This window comes from Oncorhynchus masou, chromosome 28, assembly GCF_036934945.1.
Source record: "Oncorhynchus masou masou isolate Uvic2021 chromosome 28, UVic_Omas_1.1, whole genome shotgun sequence".
Classification (NCBI taxonomy): domain Eukaryota; kingdom Metazoa; phylum Chordata; class Actinopteri; order Salmoniformes; family Salmonidae; genus Oncorhynchus; species Oncorhynchus masou.
Genome location: NC_088239.1, coordinates 61,485,384 through 61,506,552, shown reverse-complemented (window position 1 = coordinate 61,506,552; position 21,169 = coordinate 61,485,384). Strand labels below are relative to the sequence as shown.

Here is a 21,169-nt window from a genome sequence, read left to right as displayed (position 1 = left end):
CCATTTGTATTTCATATACCTTTGACTATTGTGTGTTCTTATAGGCACTTTAGTATTGCCAGTGTAACAGTATAGCTTCCGTCCCTCTCCTCGACCCTACCTGGGCTCGAACCAGGAACACAACGACAACAGCCACCCTCGAAGCAGCATTACCCATCGCTCCACAAAAGCCGCGGCCCTTGCAGATCAAGGGGAAGAACTACTCCAAGTCTCAGAGCGAGTGACGTTTGAAACGCTATTAGCGTGCATCCCGCTAACTAGCTGGCCATTTCACATCGGTTACACCAGCCATTAGGCTGATAGGCTTGAAGTCAAAAACAGTGCTGTACTTGCGAAGAGCTGCTGGCAAAACGCACGAAAGTGCTGTTTGAATGAATGCTTACGAGTCTGCTGCTGCCTACCATCGCTCAGTCAGACTGCTCTAATTATAACATAACACACAGAAATACGAGCCTTTGGTCATTAATATGGTCGAATCCGGAAACTATCATTTCGAAAACAAAACGTTTATTATTTCAGTGAAATACGGAACCGTTCTATATTTTATCTAACGGGTGGCATCCCGAAGTCTAAATATTCTTGTTACATGGCACAAACTTCAATGTTATGTCATAATTACGTAAAATTCTGACAAATTAGTTCGCAATGAGCCAGGCTGCCCAAACTGTTGCATATACCCTGACTCTGCGTGCAAAGAGAAGTGACACAATTACACCTGGGTAATATTGCCTGCTAACCTGGATATCTTTTAGTTAAATATGCAGGTTTAAAAATACATACTTCTGTGTATTGATTTTAAGAAAGGCATTGGTGTTTGTGGTTAGGTACAGTCGTGCAACGATTGTGCTTTTTTCGCAAATGCGCTTGTGTTATATCATCCCCCAGCGTTGCATCGATAATATGCAACGCTAGATAAACTAGTAATATCAACCATGTGTAGTTATAACTAGTTAAATAAAGGTATAATATATATATATTTTTTTTTAATTGGCAAATTCGGCGCCCAAAAATAACGATTTCCGATTATAATGAAAACTTGAAATCGGCCTTATTAATTAATTGGAGATTGCGATTAATCGGTCGACCTCTAATTCAGACCCCTTGACTTTTTACGTTACAGCCTTATTCTAAAACTGATGACATTTTCACACTCATCAATCTACACACAATACCCCAGAATAACAAAGCAAAAACAGTAAAAAAAAACAAAAAACAAAACAAAAACAGAAATATCACATTTACGGGATATTTTGTCACGAGAAGATGCTCGACTATGCATATAATTGGCAGCTTTGGATAGAAAACACTGACGTTTCCAGAACTGCAAAGATATTGTCTGTGAGTGCAACAGAACTGATGTTACAGGCGAAACCCAGATAAAAATCCAATCAGGAAGTGACCCATATTTTGAAAGCGCTGCATGCCAATGACTCCTTATATGGCTGTGAATGGGCTACGAATGAGCTTACTACGCTTTCTACGTATTCCCCAAGGTGTCTACAGCAGTGTGACATCTTTTACGCATTTATGTTGAAGAATAGCCATAAGGGACCACATAGAGCAAGTGGTCACATGATGGCTTCCGCAGAAAATCGAGCGTAAAGTACAGAAGTAGCCATTTTTCCAATCGCTTCTTATGAGAAACCAATTGTCTCGGTGGATATGTTATCGAATAGATATGTGAAAAACACCTTGAGGATTGATTCTAAACAACGTTTGCCATGTTTCTGTCAATATTATGGAGCTAATTTGGAAAAAAGTTTGGCGCTGTAGTGACTGCATTTTCCGGTCGATTTCTCAGCCAAACGTGAAGAACAAACGGAGCTATTTCGCCTACAATAATAATATTTTTGGAAAAAAGTAACATTTGCTATCTAACTGGGAGTCTTGTGAGTGAAAACATCCGAAGTTCTTCAAAGGTAAATGATTTAATTTCATTGCTTTTCTTATTTTCGTGAAAATGTTGCCTGCTACCAGCAGGGCATAATGTTATGCCAGGCTATGATAAACTTACACAAATGCTTGTCTAGCGTTGGCTGTAAAGCATATTTTGAAAATCTGAGATGACAGTGTGATTAACAAAAGGCTAAGAAGCTGTGTCTCAATATATTTCATTTGTGATTTTCATGAATAGGAACATTTTCTAGGGATATTTATGTCCACTGCGTTATGCTAATTAGTTTGAGGCAATGATTACGCTCCCGTATGCGGGATGGGTAGTATCAAGATTAAGTATTCAGACCCTTTACTCAGCGCTTTGTTGAAGCATAATTGGCAGCGATAACAGCTCTTGAGTGTTCTTGGGTAAGTCTGCTACAAGCTTGGCACACCTGTACTTGGGGAGTTTCTCCCATTCTTCTCTAAAGATCCTCTCAAGCTCTCTCAGGTTGGATGGGGAGCGCCGCTGCACAGCTATTTTCAGGTGTCTCCAGAGATGTTCAGGCTCTGGCTTGGCCACTCAAGGACATTCAGAGACTTGTCCCGAAGCCACTTATGCGTTGTCTTGGCTGTGCGCTTAGGGTCATTGTCCTGTTGGAAGGTGAACATTCGCACCAGTCTGAGGTCAAATCAAACTTTGTCACATGCGCCGAATACAACAAGTGTAGACTTTACCATGAAATGCTTACTTACAAGCCCTTAACCAACAGTGCAGTTCAAGAAGAGTTAAGAAAATATTTACCAAGTAGACTAAAATAAAAAGTAATAATAAAAAGTAACAATAAGAACAAGAATAACTCTGTTAAATACAGGGGGCACCGGTACCGAGGCAGTGTGGGGAAGTACAGGCTAGTTGAGGTAACCTGTACATGTAGGTGGGGGCGAAGTGACTATGCATAGATAACAAACAGAGAGTTGCAGCAGTGTACAAAAGGGAGGGGGGTGGGTCAATGTAAATTGTTCGGTGGCGATTTTATTAAATATTCAGCAGTCTTATGGCTTGGTGGTAGAAGTTGTTGAGGTGCCTTTTGGTCCTAGACTTGGTGCTCCGGTACCGCTTGCCATGCGGAAGCAAAGAGAACAGTCTATAACTTGGGTGACTGGAGTCTCTGACAATGTTATGGGCTTTCCTCTGACACCACCTATTATATAGGTCCTGGATGGCAGGAAGCTTGGCCCCAGTGATGTACTGGGCAGTTCGCACTACCCTCTGCAGTGCCTTACGGTCAGATGCCGAGGATGCTCTCGATGGTGCAGCTGAAGAATATTTTGAGGATCTGGAGACCCATGCCAACTCTTTTCAGTCTCCTGAGGGGGAAATGTTTTGTCATGCCCTCTTCACGACTGTCTTGGCATGTTAGGACCATGCCGACCCGCTCCACTTCAGCCCCGTCGATGTTAATGAGGGCCTGATCGGCCTGCCTTTTCCTGCAGTCCACAATCAGCTCCTTTGTCTTGCTCACATTGAAGGAGAGGTTGTTGTCCTTGCATCATATTGTCAGTTCTCTGACCTTCTCCCTATAGGCCGTCTCATTGTTGTCGGTGATCAGGCCTACCACCATTGTGTCATCAGCAAACTTAATGATGGTGTTGGAATTGTGTTTGGCCACGCAGTCATGGGTGAACAGGGAATACAGGAGGGGACTAATCAGCGTGGCCAACGTGTTGTTGCCTACTCTTACCACCTGGGGGCGGCCTGTCAGGAAGTCCAGGATCCAGTTGCAGAGGGAGGTGTTTAGTCCCAGTCCTTAGCTTAGTGATGAGCTTCGTGGGCACTATGGTGTTGAACGCTGAGCTGTAGTCAATGAACAGCGTTCTCACATACGTGTTCCTTTTGTCCATGTGAGAAAGGGCAGTGTGGAGTGAGATTGAGATTGCGTCATCTGTGGATTTGTTGGGGCGGTATATGAATTGGAGTGGGTCTAGGGTGTCCGGGAGAATGCTGTTGATGTGAGCCATGACCAGCCTTTCAAAGCACTTCATGGCTACCGACGTGCGTGTCACGGGGCGATAATCATTTAGGCAGGTTACCTTCCCTTCATTTGGCACAGGGATGAGCGTGGTCTGCTTGAAATATGTAGGTATTACAGACTCGGTCAGGGAGAGGTTTAAAATGTCAGTGAAGACACTTGCCAATTGGTCCATGCATTCTTTGAGTACACGTCCTGGAAATCCATCTGGCCCAGTGGCTTTGTGAATGTTGACCTGTTTAAACGGTTTTGTTCACATCTGCTACCGAGAGCGTTATCACACAGTCATCCAGAACAGCTGGTGCTCTCATCCATGCTTCAGTGTTGCTTGCCTCGAAGCGAGCATAAAAGGCATTTAGCTAGTCTGGTACGCTCGCTTTAATGGGCAGCTCGTGTCCGTGCTTCCCATTGTTGTCTGTAAGTCTGCAAGCCCTGCCACATCTGACGAGTGTCAGAGCCGGTGTAGTAGGATTCAATCTTAATCCTGTATTGACACTTTGCTTGTTTGATGGATCGTCTGAGGGCATAGCGGGATTTCTTATAAGCATCCGGATTAGTCTCCCGCTCCTTGAAAGTGGCAGCTCTAGCCTTTAGCTCGATGCAGATGTTGTCTGTAATCCATGGCTTCTGGTTGGGATATGTACGTACAGTCACTGTGGGGACGACGTCATCGATGCACGTATTGATGAAGCCGATGACTGAGGTGGTGTACTCAATGCCATTGGATGAAACCCAGAACATATTCCAGTCAGTGCTAGCAAAACAGTCCTGTGGTGTAGCATCCACGTCATCTGACCACTTCCGTATTAAGCGATACGGTCACTGGTACTTCCTGCTTTAATTGTTGCTTGTAAGCAGGAATCAGGAGGATATAATTATGGTCAGATTTGCCAAATGGATGGAGGGGGAGAGCTTTGTATGCATCTCTGTGTGTGGAGTAAAGGTGGTCTAGGATTCCCCCCCCCCACTGGTTGTGACATGATGGTAAAAATGTTGGAAAATGGATTTAAATTTGCCTACATTAAAGTCCCCGGCCACTAGGAGAGACGCTTCTGGGTGAGCATTTACATCTTGGCTCATGGCCTTATAGAGTTGGTTGAGAGTGGTCTTAGTGCCAGCATTGTTCTGTGGTGGTAAATAGATGGCTACGAATAATACGGATGAGAACTCTTGGTAGATAGTGTGTTCTACAATTTATCATAAGGTACTCTACCTCTGGTTAGCAATACCTCGAGAATTATTTAATATTGGACATCGTACACCAGCTGTTATTGCCAAATAGACACACACCCCCACCCCTCGTCTTACCAGAGGTAGTGTCTCTGTTCTGAAGGTGCATGGAAAATCCCGCTACCTCTATATTGTCTCTATCTTCGTTCAGCCACGTCTCGGTGAAACATAAGATGTTACAGTTTTTAATGTCCCGTTGGTAGGATAATCTTAATTGTAGGTCATCAATTTTATTTTCCCATGATTGCACGTTAGCAAGAAGAACGGATGGCAGTGGGAGTTTACTCGCTTGCCTTAGGATTCTCAGAAGGCTGCCTGATCTGCGGCCCATTTTCCTGCACAATTCTTCACGCAAAAGGCGTGGGTCTGGGCCTGTTCCAGTGAAAGCAGAATATCCATCTAATCGGACATGTTAAAGGGAAAAGTTTCTTCCAGTCCGCGGTGAGTAATCGCTTTCTGAAGTCCAGAAGTTATTTTTGGTCATAAGAGACAGTAGCAGCAACATTATGTAGACAATAATTAAAAACATAAGTTACACAAAATGCAAAAAAAACTAAACGTCAGCCATGTTCTTCGGCGCCATCTTATTATTCTGAGTGCTCTGGAGCAGGTTTTCATCAAGGATCTCTCTGTACTTTGCTCTGTTCATCTTTCCCTCGATCCTGACGAGTCTCCCAGCCCCTGCCCCTGAAAAACATCCCCACAGCATGATTCTGCCACCACCATGCTTCACCGTAGGAATGGTACCAGGCTTCCTCCAGATGTGACGCTTGCCATTCAATCCTGGTTTCACCAGACCAGAGAATCTTTGTTTCTGATGGTCTAGGAGTCTTTAACTCCAAGCAGGCTGTCATGGGCCATTTACTGAGGAGTGGCTTCCGTCTGGCCACTCTACCATAAAGCCCTGATTGATGGAGTGTTGCAAAGATGGTTGGCCTTCTGGAAGGTTCTCATATCTCCACAGAGGAAATCTGGAGCTCTGTCAGAGTGACCATTGGATTTCTGTTCTTGGTCACCTACCTGACCAAGGGCTTTCTCCCCCGATTGCTCAGTTTGGCCAGGCGGCCAGCTCAAGGAAGCGTCTTGGTGGTTCCAAACTTCTTCCATTTAAGAATGATAGAGGCCTCCTCCACCTTGCTTGACACCTTGACGTAATTTCCTGTCACAACTTGTGGACTTGTTCACATGCTGCTGTTTTTTTTAGGGTCTTTACTTTTTAATTACGTTTGATACTTACATTTTTTTTCCCTCGCTCAACTTTTTTCATTCAACTTTTTCACTCCAAACGCTTTATCTGGACATGGTTCTACAGGACCTCCACTCGCCAAAGCTAAGTAGTCAAATTAATATTATGCCTTCGAATTGCAGTCGCTGCACTCATAATATACAGGAGAACGATCGCCTTATGGTGAGGATAGCCGTGCTGCAAACCCAGCTTCAGGCGCAATCGTTAGGCAAGGGTTATTTAAGTGTAGGAAAGGATGAAACAGCATCTGTGCCACAAAAGTACAGATAGTAGTATAAATCCCTTCACACAGTCACCGCAGTTTACAATTTTCTCTTGGCTTCTGGAAGGAAATGCTTTAGGAATGATCAACCGGTGTCGCTCATTCAGCCGTCAGAAACTTTCAACCGGTTCTCCCCATTAAGCAACAAGTCGGAGTCAGAGGCCGAGCCTTCTCTGGTCTTTCCTCCACCTGTTACGGGGTCTGAGACGCCGAAGCCTCCCACCATTAGCTCTGACAAATCCAAAACCCTAGTCATTGGCGACTCCATTACCCTCAGTATTAGACCTTAAAAGAATCATCCAGCGATCATACACTGTTTACCAGGGGCAGGGCTACCAACGTTAAGACTAATCTGAAGATGGTGCTGGCTAAGGCTAAAATTGGCGAGTAGAGTGCTATCCACGTCGGCACCAACGATTTTAGGATGAAACAGTCAGAGGTTACCAAGTGCAACATAGCCTCAGCGTGTAAATCAGCTAGACAGATGTGTCCGCATCGAGTAATTGTCTCTAACCCCTGCCCAGTTAGGGGGAGTGATGAGCTCGACTGCAGAGTCTCACAACTCAATCGCTGGTTAAACTGTTTTCTGTCTCTCCCAAAAGGTAGAATTTGTAGATAATTGGCCTTCTTTCTGGGACTCATCCACAAACAGGACCAAGCCTGGCCTGCTGAGGAGTGACTGATTCCATCCTAGCTGGAGAGGTGCTCTCATCTTATCTATGAACATAGACAGGGCTCGAACTCCTCCAGCTCCACAATGAGATAGCCAGCCTGCCAGCTTAGTGGAGTCTGCCACTAGCACAGTTAGTGTAGTCAGCTCAGCTATCCCCATTGAGACCATGTCTGTGCTTAGACCGAGGTTGGACAAACTAAACATGGCGGTGTTCACCTTAGCAATCTTACTAGAATAAAGAGCTCCATTCCTGTCATCATTGAAAGATTGTGATATCTCACATCTCAAAATAGGGTTACTTAATGTTAGATCCTTAATGTTAGGCAGTTATAGTCAATGAACTAATCACTGATCATAATCTTGATGTGATTGGCCTGACTGAAACATGGCTTAATCCTGATGAATTTACGGTGTTAAATGAGGCCTCTCCTCCTGGTTACACTAGTGACCAAATCCCCCGCGCATCCCGCAAACATGAAGGTGTTGTTAACATTTATGATAGCAAATTTCAATTTACATATAAAAATGACTGCATTTTCTTCTTTTGAGATTCTAGTCAAAATCTATGCAGCCTACTCAATCACTTTTTATAGCTACTGTTTACAGGCCAACCTGGGCCATATACAGCGTTCCTCACTGAGTTCCCCGAATTCCTATCGGACCTTGTAGTCATAGCAGATAATATTCAAATTTTTGGTGACTATTATTCACATGGAAAAGTCAACAGACCCACTCCAAAAGGCTTTCGGAGCTATCATCGACTCAGTGGGTTTTGTCCAACATGTCTCCGGACCTACTCACTGCCACAGTCATACTCTGGACCTAGTTTTGTCCTGTGGAATAAATATTGTGGATCTAAATGTTTTTCCTCATAATCGGACCACCATTTTATTATGTTTGCAATCACAACAAATAATCTGCTCAGACCCCAAACAAGGATCATGAAAAGTCGTGCTATAGTCCAAACCCAATGATTCCTAGATGCCCTTCCAGAATCCCTCCACCTACCCAAGGACGTCAGAGTATAACAATCGGTTAACCACCAGAGGAACTTAATTTAACCTTGTGTAATACTCTAGATGCAGTCGCACCCCTAAAAACAATTAAGTTGGAAAAAAAGGATGGAGAATAAGAACAATCCTAAATGTCTTTTTGATACTGTTGTAAAGCTAACTAAAAAGCAGCATTTCCCAAGAGAGGATGGCTTTCACTTCAGCAGTGATACATCCATTAACTTATTTGACGAGAAGATCATGATCATTGGGAAAGAAAATTATGGACTCCACTTTAAATATATCTTGTCCTGAGTCTGCACAACACGGTCAGGACATAGGATCAAAGGGAGACACTCAAGTTCTTAAATACTATATCTCTTGACACATTGATGAAAATAGTCATGGCCTCTAAACCGTCAAGCTGTATACTGGACCCTATTCCAACTAAACTACTGAAAGAGCTGCTTCCTGTGCTTGGTGCTCCTATGTTGAACATAATAAACGGCTCTCTATCCACCGGATGTGTACCAAACTCACTAAAAGTGGCAGTAATAAAGCTTCTCTTGAAAATGTCAAACCTTGACCCAGAAAATATAAAAAACTAAAATCAGCTGATATCAAATCTCCCATTCATCCCAAGATTTTTCGAAAAACCTGTTGCGCAGCAACTCACTGCCTTCCTGAAGACTTAACAATGTATATGAAACGTTTTAGTCTGGTTTTAGACCCCATCATAGCACTGAGACTGCACTCGAGGGTGGTAAATTACCTTTCAATGGCAACAGACCAAGGCTCTGCATCTGTCCTCTTGCTACTAGACCTTAGTGCTGCTTTTGATAACATCGATTACCACATTCTTTTGGAGAGATTAGAAACCCAAATTGGTCTACATGGACAAGTTCTGGCCTTGTTTAAATCTTATCTGTCAGAAAGAAATAAGTTTGTCTCTGTGGATGGTTTATCCTCTGACAAAAAAACTGTACATTTCGGTGTTCCTCAAGGTTCTGTTTTAGAACCTTTGTTGTTTTCACTATATATTTTATCTCTTGGTGATATAATTCGGAAACATAATGTTAACTTTCACTGCTATGTGGACAATACACAGCTGTACATTTCGATGAAACATGGTGAAGCCCCAAAATTGTTCTACCTGGAAGCCTGTGTTTCAGACATAAGTAAGTGGATAGCGGCAAATGTTTTACTTTTAAACTTGGGCAAAACAGAGATGCTAGTTCTAGGTCCCAAGAAACAAAGAGATTTTCTGTTGAATCTGACAATTAATCTTGATGGTTGTACAGTCGTCTCAAATAAAACTGTAAAGCACCTCAACGTTACTCTGGACCCTGATCTCTCTTTGACGAACATATCAAGACTGTTTCAAGGACATCAACGTAAAAGAGCTTGGTTTCTTCGTAGTTACCTGCCTTTCTACAGAGTTTATCCTAGCCAACATGCTTCTACATCTGCATTACTTGCTGTTTGTGGTTTTAGGCTGAGTGTCTGTATAGCACTTTGTGACATCGGCTGATTTAAAAGGGGCTTTATAAATACATTTGATTGATTTATTGAATGCTGCAGACATTGTTTGGTACCCTTCCCCAGATCTGTGCCTCGCCACAATCCTGTCTTGGAGCTCTACTGACAACTCCTTTGACCTGATGGCTTGATCATCCCAACTGTGATCAATGGAAACAGGATGCAACTGAGCTCAATTTCGAGTCTCATAGAAAATGTTCTGAATATTTATATAAATAAGGTAAAAATGTCTAAAAACCTATTTTCGCATTGTCATTATTGGGTACAGTGTGTAGATTGATAAGGAAAGACAGTTATTTAATCAATTTCATAATAAATTGTAACATTACAAAATGTGGAAAAGGTCAAGGGGTCTGAATACTTCCCGAACACACTTTATATTTCCATTATGGGCTAAGCTAAGGGAGAAATACGACTGTGGTTTACTGTATTCAGGCTGTAGATAAAGACAGAGAGGAGAGAGAGAAGGAGACTGAAAAAGAGAGCTGTGGCGAATGAATTGGTATAAATAAGTTATTTCAGAAGGCAACACATATCAGCACCTCACATGGAAATGAATCTATCTTCAGAAGCAATCTCCTCCAACAATTTGGGGTGGCTGCAGGACTGTAAGCTGGGAAAAAAAGTGTTGATAAAAGGTCTATGTTCGTATATAGTGTCAGCTCAAATGACTGATTTCACTGCCGTGCCTCACAGACACCAAGCCTTTGTGTGTGAACCGAATGAACCTGAAGACAACGGAGAGGGGTGTTCAGTTTCTAAACAGGTGAAGAGGGAGCCAGGGCAGACAAGAGTGAATGTGGCCGGATTGGCACGTATTCCATTTCTGCTTAAGTTTGAAGTATTTAATAATGCACTTGAACTTGATGTTCACTTAAAACACTTTGAATGTCATCATTTCAATGACAAAATGTTTAACCTTTTCTTTGCAATGCTTAATACTAAACTGACATACACTAGTTTGTCAAAGTCCTTGATTGACACAGGGCTATTCCCCAAAATCTCCTTCGTGCTACCAACTCACTTTGCAGTCTAAAAAGAAAAGTTAATTTTTTTTTGTGGAGTCAACATTTAGCATAGGCTGTGCCACCTTGGCCCTGGCTCTCCCGCAATGATGACTAATGATTCAGAACCTCTTCTCTCAGTTCTTCCCTCTCCAGAACGCTTCTCATTTAAGTCAATCACCCAGTTCTCTTTTCAGGAATTAACCTCAGAGACGCACTTCATACCACAAGCCTCTTCTTATGATATGATTCAAGTTCATCTTTCTCTCTTTATTTCTCCTTCTGGCAGTCCCTTGCTCAAGCCAGTCAGCATTTCTCTGTGTTCCTGACAGGCTCCCATCACAGCCCTAACCCCAGATGAAACTGTGCCTCACAAAATAAACATCTCTTTCTGTGTGCTGCTAGTGCTCCTGCTGCCGAGCCCTGTAGACAGTTGATTATTTCAGTGGGGTGCACGCATGCGGCCGCGTCACCCCTTCTTCATAATGGAACACTAATAGGTCTGCGTCACTGTCACCGCTCCTCACGACAACACGCACGATCACTAGACAACACACCGAGCAGCAACTGTCATAAAGGAGCGACTGGCAGCAAGGAGGTCTCTGAAATGACAACAATCACCATTTGTTCCACTGGCGAGGAGGGCCATTGCAGTGTTTTCGAACAGCTATCATTCACTGAGCCACTCATGCAAAGTCTATGGCATCGTTAAAGTTAAGGAAAACAAAATTTTACTTGTAGTGACGTCACAAGAACAAAGCACCCAGTGCTCTAAAAAACTAAAGTTTAGCAAACTCCACTAGCCTGAAAACAACTTATCCTCATCAATATAGTCTTGCCCTCCTGTCCAGACTGAGCACATCCTTCCCAGCACAGCTGGCCAGAGTGACACAGAGGACACGGCCATGACAGGACTCCTCCCAGCACCACCTGGCTGAACAGGTGACTATCCATGTCCCCAGACAGGGATGTCACCCATTGGGCACACATAAGAGAGAGCTGACAAACAGCATTTCACTGTGGACAGACACTCCCAACATCAAACACTTTCCTTGAATCTTACTTAAACTTTGAAGTGGCTTAGTCTTGCTTGTAACAGCATTACTCTATGGAGAAAAGGCCCAAGGGTGCTGTTCTTGTCACAGCATTACTCTATGGAGAAAGGGCCCAACGGTGCTGTTCTTGTCACAGCATTACTCTATGGAGAAAGGGCCCAACGGTGCTGTTCTTGTCACAGCATTACTCTATGGAGAAAAGGCCCAATGGTGATGTTCTTGTCACAGCATTACTCTATGGAGAAAAGGCCCAACGGTGCTGTTCTTGTCACAGCATTACTCTATGGAGAAAGGGCCCAACGGTGCTGTTCTTGTCACAGCATTACTCTATGGAGAAAAGGCCCAACGGTGCTGTTCTTTTCACAGCATTACTCTATGGAGAAAAGGCCCAATGGTGCTGTTCTTTTCACACTATCGTACTACTATCGTACTATATGTTTTAGGAGGTAGTTTATCTATTAGAGGAAGAGTGTTTTCCACCTCTTCTGTGAGAATCCTTTGAGCATTTCTGTCTCGTGGCCACTCTCCTGCTACACGCTTAGATGCACTCACAAACAAGCCATGAACCACTAGAAACACTGCAAACAAAGTGCCGACATCACACAGCGGAGTCTGTTAACAGCACACACATCTTTCTCTCCACACTGTAAAAATACACATACTTCCTCATCAACAAAAAGGGTGAGGAGAGAAGCAGGCGGAGCCCTGAGAATTTGGGGGAAAAGTGGGGAACAAGTGGAAAGTTGGACACCTAGGCGAAAACAAAGGCTAAAACAACAATCAGTATCTTTAAACTACCACTGGGGGTTAAGACTCGACAGGTGTCGTGGAGGTGCTCTGGTCACAAAGCAGTAGCAGGTTGAAATCCTTGCAGGGGATTGCCTGCTTTAATAGACTCCTCCTGAGAAGAGCTTTATAAGCTACCAGTAAAGAATACAGGTACTCATGTATGAACACATCCCAGTCTGCATAAATCACAGCCTCTCAGCCAGTCAGGCATGATAGGCCGCTTTGATGGGTTAAATAGGGCATTATTTTTCAGTGGAAAACGACAAGATGCCAGCTTCACCGCTGGCTCCCGGTTTTGTTGCAGTGGAAAAAACCTGTGAGACAGGCGCCATAGGTCACCGGCGGTGAGTAACAAATAGGGGGGTGGTGGAGTGTGGAGGGGGTTGTCGTAAACTCTCCACTGGGCCGGGCTGCCGTTAGCTGATTACGACGGAACGGGAGGGTGGGTCGGGTCACTTAGCTTCAGGGTGGGCGGAGTGGAGGAGGGGAACAGATAGACACAGCCTGTCATCTCAGGGAGAGAGGACTGAAACTAAAAATGAACATAAAGATGGTCTAAAAAGATGGATATAAATATCCCTAATATGTTTCTTCACACAGGAGCTGTATCAGAGAAAAAGTGAGGGGGAGAGAGGGAGAGGCAAACCAAACGGCAATTAAGGGGAATGCCTAGATGGAGAGCCAGGAATCTAAAGGCAAATTCATATTGGAAATTCATTATAGCTAGAGGATGCAGACAGCGATATCCACTTATGACAACGAGGGCACTAAAAATACATATTTCTCAGATGCCTGTGTATACATTTTCCTAAGCCTGTGGGGCGAAAACCTTGAAAGGAAGTGGACCGACAGGCAAGTTCACATAGACAATAGATAAAGAACTAAGAAACTTCTCATCTGTTCGGTGGGGAGAAAAGGCATATCCCAAGAGAGGTTGGCACGAAGGGGTCTTCCTCTAGACCAAACCTCTCCAACCCTGTTCCTGGAGAGCTACCCTCCTGTAGGTCTTCGCTCCAACCCCAGTTGTAACTAACCTGATTCACCTTATCAACCAGCTAATTATTAGAATCAGGTGCGCTAGATTAGAGTTAGAAGGAAAACCTACTGGACGGTAGCTCTCCAGGAACAGGGTTGGAGTGAAAACCTACTGGAGGGTAGCTCTCCAGGAACAGGGTTGGAGGCCTACACACACGTTCAATGGCTGGGAAAACAATGTCTGATTCACCAGATTTCACACCCCACCGCTCGTGCTAATGGGGACAGTGTCTCAGTGGGTGGAGTGGGCTGTGTGATAGAATCACCGTAATTGCGGCAACTTGCTTTCATTTTCCATGTATTCTCCATTACTCTGTGTCCACACAAACACACCCATCGTTCAGACACCGACTGGGTGTACGTTTTATTAATTCCAGGAAACAGCAAGAGAAATCTGTTAACCGCTACATCAGTGTCCGTCATTAAAGACCAGGCAGCAGACAACAGGCAGCAGTAACAACAGTAGAATAGTCGAATCTCCCCTCACTGATCCACAACAACTTACTAAAATATGGCAGACCACAATGACCGACCACAACCCTGGGCAGATCTCTCTTATCTCTGTTCAGGCTGTGTGTGATATATGATATGATTTGCTTCCCTGCTTGGGTGCTCCAGACACGATCGATGTGGTGTCTTGGAAAGTGTGTTAACCTCTTGAAACTCCCCATCCCGGATCCGGGATTGTGACTAAGCCTCAGGCTCATTAGCATAACGCAACGTTAACGATTTCTGAAAATCGCAAATAAAATTAAAATAATGCGTTTGCTCTCAAGCTTAGCCTTTTCTTAACAACACTGTCATCTCAGATTTTCAAAATATGCTTTTGAACCATAGAAATTGACTAATTTGTGTAAGAGTATGCAAAGCTAGCATAGCATTTTGTGTAGCATGTAGCACGCAACATTTTCACAAAAGCCAGATAACCAAATAAATAAAATCATTTACCTTTGAAGAGCTTCTGATGTTTTCAATGAGGAGACTCCCAGCCACATACCAAATGCGCAGTGTTTCCTGAAAGCGTCTGTGTGTAGGAGAAATCGTTCCGTTTTCTACATTGCGCCTGGCTACCGAAACGAACCGAAAATGCAGTCACCTACAACGTGAAACTTTTTCCGGATTAACTACATAATATCGACCGAAACATGGCAAACGTTGTTTGGAATCAATCCTCAAGGTGTTTTTTCACATATCTCTTCATTGACATGCAGTTCTTGGAAGCTTGCTTCTCTCTCGGTGCCCCATGGAAAAATACTGGCAGGTGACTTTTGGTCACCAATTTCGGCGCAGGACACCGGGCGGACACGTGGTAAATGTGGTCTCTTATGGTCAATCTTCCAACGATCTGCCTACAAATACGTCACAATGCTGCAGACACCTTGGGGAAACGACAGAAAGGGCAGACTCATTCCTCTTGCGTTCACAGCCATATAAGGAGATCATGAAAGACAGAGCCTCAAAAATCCTTGTCATTTCCTGGATGCCAAGTCATCTTGGTTTTGCCTGAAGCTCACGTTAAAGGGCACGCACAGAGAAGATATTTGTATTTCTGGACACGTCAGAGTGTTTTCTTTCGAACAGTAGCAATTATATGCATAGTCGAGCATCTTTTTGTGACAAAATATCTTGTTTAAAACGGGAACGTTTTTCTTCCAAAAATGAAATAGCGCCACCATAAGTGTAAGAGGTTAAAGTAACTTAAAGTAAATTGTGTCCTGTACACGTGTGCACACGGAAAAAACACACTACACACACACACACACACACACACACACGTGTCCATTACTGTCAGCTGTGCAAATTACAATATGCTCCTTGATGAAGAAACTCCATTTGGAACAGGAAATCCATCTCTCTATGCCTGGCATATCGCTACTGGGACTGTCACCACCACAGTGTGTGTGTGTGTGTGTGTGTGTGCGCGTGTATGTGTATGCCTCCATACCTCAGGCATGGCAGGGGTCTCGCCGGGCCGCCTGGTCTCAGGTTCTCCAGTGAGAGGGTTCCGGAGGGTCTGGAGGAACAGGGCTGCCTTCCTCTTCCTCTCTGCCTGCAGCTGCTTCTCCTTGGACTCCTTGGAGGCCTGGGCCAGCTTCTCCCTGGCGGCCGCAGATAAACGGTCCTCCAACTTCAGCTTCGCTAGAGGGAGAGGTCAGGTACAGTATAAAGATTAATGGTTTATGCTTGGCTACAGACAAACAGAGAGAGAAAAAAATATTTAGAACTTAGAACTAGCTTTTTATATGTCATCAGAATCTATTGATGTCTGTCTGTTTCTGTATTGTACTTTTATGATGCTTTGTGCTAAGGCTAAGTGATGTCAGCATGCTATTTGTTTGTTTGGGATTGGGTTTAAAAGTTGACAGTCAAAAATAGATGCAAGTGAGGCACAGTGAGGGTTGGTTGCAGGCTGAACGGTAAGGGAAAGCCATTTCACACTACGTAGGGCCGATCACTCCTCTCCCCCACTCTCTGTCGGCCTGGTTCTCATTGGAATGCTCTGTCCGCTCTGTGCACCGTTTACTACGGGACACTGATGGAGGGGTTTAATCATAGCAACATACCATGGTGGAGGGACCAATGGACAGCCAGTTCGACATGGCCCAGTCAGAGTGGGGAGAACACATGCCTTTTCTGGGTGTAATGTTCACGGTTTATTTTTTCCCTCATCAATCTACGCACAATACCCCATAATGACAAACATATATTTTCTTCGTTTTATGTTTACAAATGTATTAAAAATAAAAAACAGATATCTTATTTAGATAAGAATTCTGACATTTTGCTATGAGACTTGAAATTGAGCTCAGTTGCATGCTGTTTCCATTGATCATCTTTGAGATGTTTCTACAACTTGATTGGAGTCCACCCGAGGTAAATTAAATTGATTGGGCATAATTTGGAAAGGCACACACCTGTCTGTATTAGAGGTCGACCGATTATGATTTTTCAACGCCGATACCGATTATTGGAGGACCAAAAAAGCCAACACTGATTAAATCGGCCTATTTTTATTTATTTATTTGTAATAATGACAATTACAACAATACTGAATGAACACTTATTTTAACTTAATATAATACATCAATACAATCAATTTAGCCTCAGGTAAATAATGAAACATGCTCAATTTGGTTTAAATAATGCAAAAACAAAGTGTTGGAGAAGAAAGTAAAAGTACAATATGTGCCATGTAAGAAAGCTAACGTTTCAGGTCCTTGCTCAGAACATGAGAACATATGAAAGCTGTTGGTTCCTTTTAACATGAGTCTTCAATATATTCCCAGGTAAGAAGTTTTAGGTTGTAGTTATTATAGGAATTATAGGACTATTTTCCCTCTATACCATGTATTTCCTTAACCTTTGACTATTGGATGTTCTTATAGGCACTTTAGTACTGCCAGTGTAACAGTATAGCTTCCGTACCTCTTCTCGCTCCTCCCTGGGCTCGAACCAGCAACACAACAACAACAGCCACCATCGAAGTAGCGTTACCCATGCAGAGCAAGGGGAACAACTACTAGAAGGCTCAGAGAGAGTGACGTTTGAAACGCTATTAGCGCGCGCTAACTAGCTAGCCATTTCACTTTTTTTACACCAGCCTCATCTCGGGAATTGATAGGCTTGAAGTCAAACAGCGCAATGCTTGACGCACAACGAAGAGCTGCTGGCAAAACGCACGAAAGTGCTGTTTGAATGAATGTTTACGCGCCTGCTTCTGCCTACCACCGCTCAGTCAGATACTTGTATGCTCAGTCAGATGATATGCAACGCAAGACACGCTATATAATATCTAGTAATATCATCAACCATGTGTAGTTAACTTCTTATGGCTGGAGGGCAGGTATTGAGTAGCTTGGATGAATAAGTTGCCCAAACTAAACGGCCTGCTCCTCAGTCTCAGTTGCTAATATTATTATTAGTATTGGATAGAAAACACTCTAAAGTTTCCAAAACTGTCAAAATATTTTCTGTCAGTATAACAGAACTAATTTTGCAGGCGAAACCCTGAGGAAAATCAAACCAAGAAGTGGCTTCTATTTTGAAAAGTCCATGTTCCATAGCCTGCCTTCGCTCCATTTAAGGGGATATCAACCAGATTCCTTTTCCTATCACTTCCTCAAGGTGTCAACAGTCTGAAAAATGAGCGAGAAAGAGAACATCGCGTCATTGTATGGCCGGGTGCCAGCAGAGTTTTGAATGCGTAACAGAATTTGGGCAGCCATTGCCTTTCCCTCTCCGACTGAAAAAGACAGTTGCGGTTGATATATTATCGATTAGATATTTTAAAAACAACATGAGGATTGATTGTAAAAAATGTTTGACATGTTTCTGTGGACATTATGGATACTATTTGGAATTTGTCTGCGTTGTCGTGACCGCTCTTTCCTGTGGATTTCTGAACATAATGCGCCAAACAAACGGAGGTATTTTGGATATAAAACTAATTTTTATGGAACAAAAAGGATTTATTGTGTAACTGGGAGTCTCGTGAGTGAAAATATCCGAAGATCAAAGGTAAACAATTCATTTGATTGCTTTTCTAATTTTCGTGATCAAGCTACTTGATGCTAGGTGTACATAATGTTTTGTCGAGCGATCGATAAACTTACACAAACGCTTGGATTGCTTTCGCTGTAAAGCATATTTTCAAAATCTGACACGACTGGTGGATTAACAAAAGGCGAAGCTGTGCTTTGCTATATTGCACTTGTGATTTCATGAATATAAATATTTTTAGTAATATTATTTGAATGTGGCGCTATGCAATTCAGCGGTTGTTGATGACAATTATCCCGTTAACGGGATGGCAGCCATAAGAAGTTAACTAGTGATTATGATTGATTGTTTTTTATAAGATAAGTTTAATGCTAAGTTAAATCTAGAATCGGCTTCCTATTTCGCATCAAAGCTTCCTTCACACATGCTGCCAAACATACACTCGTAAAACTGACAATCCTACCAATTCTTGAATTCGGCGATGTCATTTGCAAAATAGCCTCCAACACTCTGCTCAGCAAATTGGACGTAGTCTATCACAGTGCCATCCATTTTGTCACCAAAGCCCCATATACTACCCAGCATTACGAACTGTATGCTCTTGTTGGCTGGCCCACACTACATACCCGTCGCTAAATTGTTAAAATATAATTATTTCACCACTATGGCCTATTTAGTGCCTTACTTCCCTAATCTTACTACATTTGCACACTGTATATAGATTTTCTATTGTGTTATTGACTGTACATTTGCTTATCCCATGTGTAACTCTGTGTTGTTGTTTTGGTCACACCGCTTTGCTTCATCTTGGCCAAGTCACATTTGTAAATGAGAACTTGTTCTCAACTGGTCTACCTGGTTAAATTAAGAAAATGAAAAGACAGGATTGTTTCGAAGCACAGATCTGGGGAAGGGTACCAAAATATTTCTGCAACAGTGAAGGTCACCAAAAACACAATGGCCTCCATCGTTCTTAAATGGAAGAAGTTTGGAACAACCAAGACTCTTCCTAGTGCTGGCCCGATGGTCACTCTGACTTAACTCCAGATTTCATCTGTGGAGATGGGAGAACCATCCAGAAGGACAACCAATTAGGCCTTTATGGTAGAGAGTGGCCAGACGGAAGCCACTCCTCAGTAAAAGGAACATGACAGTCTGCTTGGAGTTTGCAAAAAGCACCTAAAAGACTCTGACCATGAGAAACAAGATCCTCTGGTCTGATGAAACCAAGATTGAACTCTTTGGCCTGAATGCCAAGCGTCACATCTGGAAGAAACCTGGCACCATCCCTACGGTGAAGCATGGTGGAAGAAGAATCATGCTGTGGGGATGTTTTTTAGTGGCAGGGACTGGGAGACTAGTCAGGATCGAGGGAAAGATGAACAGAGCACAATACAGAAAGATCCTTGATGAAAACCTGCTCCAGAGCGCTCAAGACCTCAGACTGGGGCGAAGGTTCACCTTCCAACAGGACAACAACCCTAAGCACACAGCCAAGACAATGCAGGAGTGGCTTCAGGACAAGTCTCTGAATGTCCTTGACTGGCCTAGCCAGAGCCCGGACTTGAAACCCATCTCTGGAGAGACCTTAAAATACCTGTGCAGTGACAATTCCCATTCAACCTAATAGACCGAGAGAGAATATGAAGAGAAGAATTGGAGAAACTCCCCAAATACAGGTGTGCCAAGCTTGTAGCGTCATACCAAGGAGACTCGAGGCTGTAATCGCTGCCAAAGGTGCTTCAACAAAGTATTGAGTAAAGGGTCTATATACTTATATAAAATGTGATATTTACATTTTTATTTTAAATAAATTTGGGTAACAAAAACACACCAAAAAGTTTTTTTCTTTGTCATCATGGGGTATTGTGTGTAGATTGATGAGGGGAAAAAACAATTTAATACATTTTAGAATAAGGCTGTAATGTAACAAAATGTGGAAAAAGTCAAAAGGTCTGAATACTTCCCGAATGCACTGTAAGTTTCCCATGCCAATAAAGTCCTTTGAATTGAATTGGCAGAGCGAGGTTAGTTAGAGTATATCTTGACATCATAGCTTCTGCATGGCTGGAGGGTGGAGAGTGAGAGGGGGGTCTGATATCTGATACACTGGTATCATAGTTTCTGTTAGGAGAGAGGAAAAGGTCAGATATAGATTCAGAGATTCTGCTTGGATGGTAGGAGACCGAGACAGTGAGGAGGAGGAGGTCAAGGATTTACTGTTAAGAGAGAGAGTCCGGGAGAGAGAAGGGGTCAGGGATGTGCTGAGAGCGAGGGATTCCCTTGTGTGTCTAGGTGTGAGAGAGAAAAGCTACTGTACTGTGAGGCTCAGCTTGGAGCTTGGCTGGGGAGGAGATCGACACAGAGCAGATGAGGAGAGAAAATACGGGGGAGGAAGAGATAAGTGCGGGGGAGAGCAAGGGGCAGTGGAGGATCAAATGGAAAGGGGGTGGAGGAGTGGAGGAGGGCAGACAAGAAAGCAGGGCTGGGGATGGCAGATTAGCAAAGGACACCGGAGGCAGTAGAGGGAGAGGAAGAGAGTGATGAAGGAAGACGCAAGCAGAGGAAGGGAGATCGAGTGGTTTAGGTACATATTGTAGACATTAACACTGCAATGAAGTGAGGGGCATAGGATTGGAATAAGACACCATATGAGAAAGAGTAGACAAATGTATTGAAGCGTATGGTCACATTTTAGCTCACCATTCCCAGACCCTCACCTCCTCTGTAAAGTTGGTGGATATATAGGCTATAGTGGAGGGTAGATTTAGTGTGAATGGCACTTTAGTGTTTAACAGGGAAATAAGCTATTATGGTCTAGTGCCATCATCTGCAAATAGTGTCTGATTACATTCCTCTCTGTAGACACAGCTCAACATAACTGTTCAATGACCGAGAGACGACAAGGAGAGAATGGGGAGAAATAGATGAGACAG

The 21,169-nt window shown here is 43.3% G+C and overlaps 1 protein-coding gene across 6 annotated transcripts in view; it reads right to left on the bottom strand.

The window, feature by feature from the left end:
- The window catches only part of LOC135518022 (splicing factor, suppressor of white-apricot homolog), a 149,143-nt gene that overhangs the window by 52,878 nt on the left and 75,096 nt on the right, over positions 1 to 21,169 (bottom strand). For all 6 annotated transcript variants that reach the window (XR_010452104.1, XM_064942843.1, XM_064942841.1 and 3 more), the window contains exon 13: positions 15,679 to 15,872. Coding sequence is in view for 5 of the 6 variants with exons in the window: in XM_064942843.1 (XP_064798915.1) it covers positions 15,679 to 15,872 (194 nt within the window). In the remaining variant the exon portion in view is untranslated. The remainder of the gene's footprint in view (positions 1 to 15,678; positions 15,873 to 21,169) is intronic.